At 41.9% G+C, this 7,779-nt stretch overlaps 1 protein-coding gene across 1 annotated transcript; it reads left to right on the top strand.

Moving 5' to 3' along the window:
• Positions 1–3,144: 3,144 nt before the first annotated feature.
• LOC141416344 (olfactory receptor 10H1-like) lies at positions 3,145–4,092 on the top strand. The gene has a single exon (XM_074053410.1). It carries the CDS (start codon positions 3,145–3,147, stop codon positions 4,090–4,092), a length of 948 nt encoding a protein of 315 aa, XP_073909511.1.
• Positions 4,093–7,779: the final 3,687 nt, after the last annotated feature.

Below are 7,779 nucleotides of genomic sequence, written 5' to 3'. Positions count from 1 at the left end.
TCAGGCTCCCTGTCCACCAGGCTATGCCACATTGGTGCTCCTGCACAGGGACTTTAAACCAGGGCCTCTTACCAGGGTTCAGCATTAACCAGACGAGTTACCTTTTCTCCCATCCACCTGACCAGGAGGGACCCGAAGAACTAACATCAATCAGTGACACAGAAAACTACATTTTATATAGCTTCTCAGGCAATTTGAGTCCATGGAGTAGGAGACATCAAGATAGTGTGACGATTGCTCAGCAGACTATCTTTTGTGGATTTCCTGCTACATCCTAAGGTAGGTTCTTTGGACAGGTGAGAAAACTGAAGCACAGACAGAGGAGAGCCATTGCTCATTCATCCAGGATGTCTACTTGCTTTTAACATCACTTCTTGATCTGTTTAGCCAGAGACTAATAGAAAAATGGCTGGGGAGAGGCAGATGAAAGAGAGACAAGGACATTGAGAAAGGAGAGTCTCCATACCACATCTATGGGGTGTAAAGAATAAGGAAGGCATCAATGGGCCAGATGAGGTGATGGTGAAAAGTTAAGGATGACAGGACACAGACAAAAGACAGGGAGGAGATGGCTGAGATGGGAGATGGTCACAAAGAGGAAAAGAAAACAGTTTCATAAGAAGAGCTACCCATGACAGAGGAACAGGTAGAGCAAGATGGTGTCTGAGAGAGAAGGCAGACCCAAACCATGGTTCTGAATTGGGGTTGACTCTGTCCCCCACTGGACATTTGGCAATGTGTGATATCTGATGGTCACTATTGGGGTATAGTACTGGCATCTAGTAAATCAAGGTCAGAGATGAATAAGTAACACTGTCCTAATTGTCCCTATGCTAAACTTGGGTTATACTACTTAGGGATTTTTTGAGCAGGACATTTACATGCCTGGCTTAGTCCCCAAGTTTCTGGATGTTAAACTGAACACATCATACATTTCCCCTAAGTGCAAGAAAGTTCTATTTATGCCTGTTTCCCTTCAATTTTTCCCTCATCTCACTCTCTTTCTCTCTCCCTCTCTCTCACTTTCTAGCTCTGCTTCTATCTCTCTGTTACACTCACAAAATCCACATAGTATTAGAGGTCACTCTGGGCATTGCCCATTACCTGGGTTTTGACAAATGCTCAATAATAGATATCCACCATTATAATACCATTGCCATATCAGACAGTATAATTTTACCCCCTTAAAAATCCTCCATATTCTTCTTTCTTCCATTTTCCCTCAAGAATCCCTGGAAGCCACAGACACTTTATTCTCTCGATGGTTTTACATTTTCTAGAATGGATAGATCTCCCTTTTAGCTACATCTAATCTGTGTCATGCCACAGGGTGGCATTTTCAGCCCTCAGCTGTCACCTCCAGATGTGACCCATCTTCATCTTCTCATAGTTCATTCTTTTTGTGGATTCTTGGGATGTTTGGTGACATAAGGAGAGACAGTGTGGGCATGATTTACCATGGAGAAGGGTCATCTCCTTCTTCTGAGAATAGCTTCTGATTTTCATTAATAGCCATCAAGAAATAATGAGATAATATTAAGTCAGGAAAAGACATGAATTGTCATTAGACAAACCTAAGTTCAGATCCTGGTTGCCATACTGCATGGGGCATAGTACCTTGTCAAGTGTGGGTGATCTGGGCATCCAGCACATCTGAGGTATTTTATCTGAGGTTAAACTAACTGAAAGTTGACTAACTACATTTTTTAAAACTGATATTTTTTATCACTATGATTTTACCTTCTATTACAGAGGTGGAAGGGAGAGGGAAAAAGGGTCAGTAGGACGGGAAATAAGGAAGAGTAATAGAGGGGGCAAATACAACCAAATACATTATATTCATGTATGAAATGTCATAATGAAACCCCATAGCTTTTTGGTATGGAACCAGGATTTTTAACTTGGGTTCACACTTGCTATTAGGTGCCTTACCACTTGAGCCACTCCTCCAAACCCTGAAACCCATTATTTTGTGCAATTTAATATAGGCTAATAAAAACTGATTTTTTGGCAGTTTTGAAGATGGAACCTAGGGACTTGTACATGTGAAGCAAGTGCTCTATCACTGAGCTGCATTACCAGCTCTAAAAGTGATTTCCTATTGTGCTAAAAATGTACATAAAATTTACCATTTAATCAACTTTTGAGGCATAAGGAAGAAGGTTAGCAGGGAATGAGGGGTTGATCAAAGAGGAAACATTTGGAAGTAGATAGAAGGAATAGATTTTGAGATCTATTATAGAGCAGGGGGAATAATTCTGTCATCAATTGTATATTATATGGTTCAAAATCAGCAAGAGAGCAATATTTAAATCTTTCCATAAAAGAGGGTGGGTCATAGTCAGTGGTAGAATGCTTTCCTTGCATACATAGACCCTGGGCTTCAGCCCAGCACTTCAAATAACACCTTGAAATTTAAAAAATAAGCCAGGTACATGTGGCTCACACCTGCAAATCTAACTACTTGGGAGACTGAGATCAGAGGATATGAGCCCATGTCTTCTTCCTTCCATCTCCCTCTGTCTGTTAGTTATGTTGTATAGACTCTGACATGCCTCATGGGGGCTGGAAACAAAACATTTTCATTTCTGTCACTTTCCTTAGAACAACACAGTCTGTTGCATCTGAATCCCCCAAGAATAACCCCAGAGGAAGAATCGGACTGATGTAAATTAAGATAAAATTGCTCCTGGTCCAAGGACTAATATCCATAGGAAACAATGGATAAAACATCCAGTAAAGAGTTCATTTCACTAGGGGAAACAAAGTAGAGGAAAACTGCAAGGTATAATTTTTGGAGTGAACTCTTGAATTAGGCACTTCCATACTTTCATCCTGAGCAACATTTTTTGGCAGTGGTAAGGTTTGAACTCAGGGCTTTTTGCCTGTTAGGCAGGTGCTTAACTGCTTCAGCCACAACTCCATCCCTCCAGCAATATTCTTAGCCTTTGTATAAGCCAATATTCTCAATACGTACGCCAACAAAACTCAAGATAGAGATGAAAATAATGGTACCATCTTCCTAATTTGATGAGAGCATTGTTAAAGGTGGGAAATAAATTAATGCTACCTGATTAATGAGATAACCTTTACAACCCACTAGCTGACCTCTCCCTGTTGAACCTCACTGCAGGCACAGCCTCCATGCAAGGAGCCAATCACTCAGCAGTGACTGAGTTCGTCTTTATTGGCTTTTCCACCTTTCCCCATCTTCAGCTGATGTTCTTCCTGCTGTTTCTCCTGATGTATCTGTTCACACTGCTGGGCAACCTGCTCATCATGGCCACCATCTGGAGTGAGCAAAGCCTCCACACACCCATGTACCTCTTCCTGTGTGCCCTGTCCATCTCTGAGATCTTCTACACCTTGGCCATCATCCCGCGCATGCTGTCCGACCTGCTGTTCACCCACCACTCCATCTCCTTCCTGGCCTGTGCCTGCCAGATGTTCTTTTCCTTCACATTTGGCTACACCCACTCCTTCCTACTCACTGCAATGGGCTATGACCGCTATGTGGCCATCTGTCAACCACTGCACTACAATGTGCTCATGAGCCCCCATGGCTGTGCCTGTCTGGTGTCCTGGTCCTGGGTTGGTGGCTCCATGATGGGGACTGTGGTCACAACAGCCATATTCAATCTCACCTTCTGTGGCCCCAATGAGATCCACCATTTTGGCTGTCACGTGACACCTCTGTTGAACTTGGCCTGTGGAAAAAATGTGCTGGTGGTGGCCAAGGGTGTGGGCCTGGTGTGTATCTCAGTCATGCTGGGTTGCCTCCTCCTCATCCTCCTCTCCTATGCCTTCATTGTGACTTCCCTCTTGAGGATCCCATCAGCTGAAGGGTGGCACAAAGCCTTCTCCACCTGTGCGTCCCACCTCACAGTGGTGATCGTGCACTATGGCTTTGCTTCAGTCATCTACCTCAAAACCAAGGGGCCTCAGTCCCTGGAAGGAGACACTTTGATGGGCATCACCTACACAGTCCTCACACCCTTCCTCAGTCCCATCACCTTCAGTCTCAGAAACAAGGAACTAAAGACCACCATGAAGAAGACTTTGCTGAGCAAACTCTACCCAGAAAAAATATAATACCTAAGAATCACTAAATTGAGTAAACAAATACTGTTAGAGAAAACATTCCATCATCACATACTCATGTTTATTTTTCTATGTCTTTCCAATTGAGAAAAAACTTTCTAAATAAATTTTAAGGGTGTCCGCCAGGGTACTCAATATAGGGATTTACTTGGGATAGAATGATGCATGTTTGAGATACACAGAGAAAACCAAATTCAACTATTTCTACCTGCTACAGTATATTTAGTCAGAACCAAACATTTAATCTCTTCTCGGTCTGCCCAAACCCAGTGTCATCTAATATTTCCAACAACACAAACGCATTATGCAAGGAGAAATTGAAGGCTTTTTGCTGTACCTTTACCTGGCAGCACCAGGTAGGTATATCTCAGATTTTTACATTTACCAAAGATTTCTTCAGATCACTGCAGCAGAGCAAAAAACACCCTAAATTTTAGCACTGCCCAGTCCTATGCAATAGAAATTAGAAAGAGCAATAGGCAGATTTCTAGGCAAATAGTTGAGTAAACTTTGATGTTTCAAGTGTGAATCATGGACAATTGTAGACAAACAGAGATGTGTACATGGTAAATTAAGAGGAAAAGTCCCATTGAGAGACATTGTGCACATGGGGAACCAAGAAAATCTCTGCTGTAGTAGGACTGAAACATGAGCCCCAAATAAAAATTTCTTCCTTTAACTTGTTTTTGTCTTAGGTATTTTCTCACAGGAATGCAAAGCCACCACTCTTCACTATTCAAGACTGCAGTAACTGAGGGATTAATAGTCAGATCATGAGGAAGGAGGACAGGGTTTAAGGGTCCTGTAGGTACTCTGAAAATTGACAGGCTTTGTACAGTAGTGGCAGAAATCACAATCTCTTTAATATACAAGACAAGGACAAACTGGATCTAGTTACAGCACACATTATAATTCCTTCTAGTCCATGAGAATAAAGGACACATTGAAATGGGGTAGATATAATGTGAACACCTTGAGAAGTCACAAACATCTTGTGCATGTAAGAACAGCATATTTCCTTATAAAGAAAAAGAAAACACCATATGGAATGGATGGGTATATTTAAATGTATGAATATTAATGGTCAGGCTTCAAAATGTCAAAATAGAAATTGATTGCATGCAGTTGGCTTCTGGAAATCAATGACATAGAAAAGGAAACTTGCTTGATTAAAGAGGCTAAGGAGAAGAACAAAGTAAACCAAGTGAATGCCCTAGCTAGTGGCACCTAGCACTGTGGTGGTGAAAGGGAATTCCTCCCCTGGAGGAGTTAAAGTTGACAGAGAAAGAATCACAGCATAGTAAAGAAGACTGCACATTGCATAAAAAGAAGGAATCAATAGGCGATCTGGAGTTTGCACAATGAGGTAGCTCTGGAGAACAAGCTTATTAAAGTTCAGAGGAAACTCTGACTGCTATAGCCAAGAGCCATCTGGAGAAATGTCCTATTGTTCGGGAATGAACTGCCCTGGGGATCACCAAACCCAGCAGAATCACACTGCAGGGTTCCTACGTACACCCAACCTTTCTGCACTTACTGAGATGCATGGCCATGTGAACCATTTGTGGCTATTGGGGAGTGTCTCTGACACAAGCATCCATACAGTTTTAGGCTTCATGGGCTGTGAGACAAATGGAGTTCAGTACAGCCAATCAGCAACACTGCCCTGTGTATTGGATGCCGTGCCAGATGTGTATTATTTCTCAAAGGAGTGGGATCTGGAGATCTGCTAGGATGGAGACTAGGTAATCATTTGCTCCCCACAGGGCTCCAATCCAATACCAATTGGTGCTTCAGTTGCTCTCCATACCCTTGCTGAATTCCAGCAATGCACTGTGGTTTGGAATTTGGTAATATTCCTAAGCACTCAGTCTGAAAAGGTTCAGGGTACATTTACACCTGCCTGGAATGTCCACCTTCTGTCAAACCTTGGTTGGCAAGAAGTGTGCCCTATAAGCTGACATATGCCACAGCTGAATATGCAACCTAAAAGACTCCAGAGAGAAAAATCCTTGGGTTTCACCAGCATATTCCTAACATGTTCAGAGAGAAAGGTGACTTGCAGTCTACAGCCTGCTGTAGCTCATTTGGTGGAATCTGAGACTAATTAGAAGTACTTGCATGAGTGACTGACAATCTCCCTGGCAGATTCCAACCTTAGAAGACCTGGGAAGAACTGTTACCACCCAGAGGAACTGTGGCTAGATAATTTTTTCCTATCTATTCTTTTATCTTTATTAGTGATTTCTCATAGTTTTTCTATTATCTTTTTTTTATTTGTTAGTAAAGCAGGGTACTTTTAAGATTGAAAGTATAAAGTGAGAGAAGATCCCCCAGAGGTGGGAGGGATTCCAAGAGAGGCTGCCCCCTTGATTTTATCTTATTTCAATGTTTTTTTTCTATAACTGGACTTTTCCCCCTCTCTGTCATTTTCCCTTCTTGCATTTTATCCCCTTTTATTATTTCTATTTTAAAAACATTTTTCCTATGCATTCTACTTTGTTTTTTGTCTATTGTACTCTTCAGTGTTTCTTCTCTCACCCACCCCCTTCCTGGTCCTGGGGATCAAACTGAGGGCTTTTTGCCCATTAGGCTGGTGCTCTGCCTAACAGATATTCAACCAGCTCAAATGAGAGTAATTTACCCCAAGGGCAGTCACAACCCAGTCTCATTGGTAGTCTGGTGTATGCTTTAAACTAAGGGAAATCCTAGCTACTTGGGAGGCAGAGATTGGAAAAATCTGGCCTCAAAGCCAGCCTGGACAAAATCATTGCAAGAACCTCATTTCAACCAATGACTACATGGGTGCTACCCACCTGTCATCCAAGCTTTATGGGGAATCACAAAAAGGAAGGTTACAAGAGCAGGTCATCCTGGGGATAAAGCAAAAGTCTACCTCAAAAATAGCCAGTGCAAAAGGGTTGGGGCATGGGTCAAGTGGAAGAGCGCTGCCTAGGAGGCATTACTGGAGTCTGCATTGGGAAGAGATGCCAGATGCATATTTTTTCTCAAAGGAGTGGGAGGCTCTGAGTTCATCCTCAAGTACTGCCCCAAACCAGCAACACAACACTAAAAACCCATGGGGATGTAACACCTAGCTGTATCAGAACTTTCAGCACAACTGGAGCAGCACATATCAGAATCACATCCAAGTAAAATACTGAAATGAGCATTGCCCATGGAATATACACCATCTAATAGGGGTTTCCATGCCTATTGTAGGACTTAGCTCAGAGCATGTTCCCCACATATTCTCTGTTCTATATCACACAATCCTAAATTACCAGAGGGACTCCACTCTTGGGAGACAGGAGAACATGAATTTCCCAGGCATTCACGTAGAATGTGTTTTGTCACAATTCACTAATCACAGCTGAGAAGCCACAGGGAGATTATACAATAAAGTCCAACTGGAATTAAAAGAACACTAGAAAACAAACCAATCCTCCAATACACATAAGAGAATGAGGGATATTTATCCCAACAGAGAGCAATGTATATGCAGCAGTCATATACAAAAATATGGCACCTTTTAAATATTGTAATTCTTAAGAATGAATTCCAAGCTCATTGAAATGGATGAAGTGCCAGATAAGAATTCAAAAGATACTTTTTAAAGATTAATGAATTCTAGGAGAATGCAGATAAATAATGGAAACCATGATATATATGAATCAG

The sequence above is a fragment of the Castor canadensis genome, chromosome 14, assembly GCF_047511655.1.
Source record: "Castor canadensis chromosome 14, mCasCan1.hap1v2, whole genome shotgun sequence".
Lineage (NCBI taxonomy): Eukaryota > Metazoa > Chordata > Mammalia > Rodentia > Castoridae > Castor > Castor canadensis.
The sequence above is the reverse complement of the archived record's forward strand: the minus strand, read 5'-3'. Positions and strand labels throughout refer to the sequence as shown.

Bases quoted from the DNA above. Each gene is read 5' to 3' on its own strand.
- LOC141416344 (XM_074053410.1), top strand. From the start codon at position 3,145: ATGCAAGGAGCCAATCACTCAGCAGTGACTGAGTTCGTCTTTATTGGC.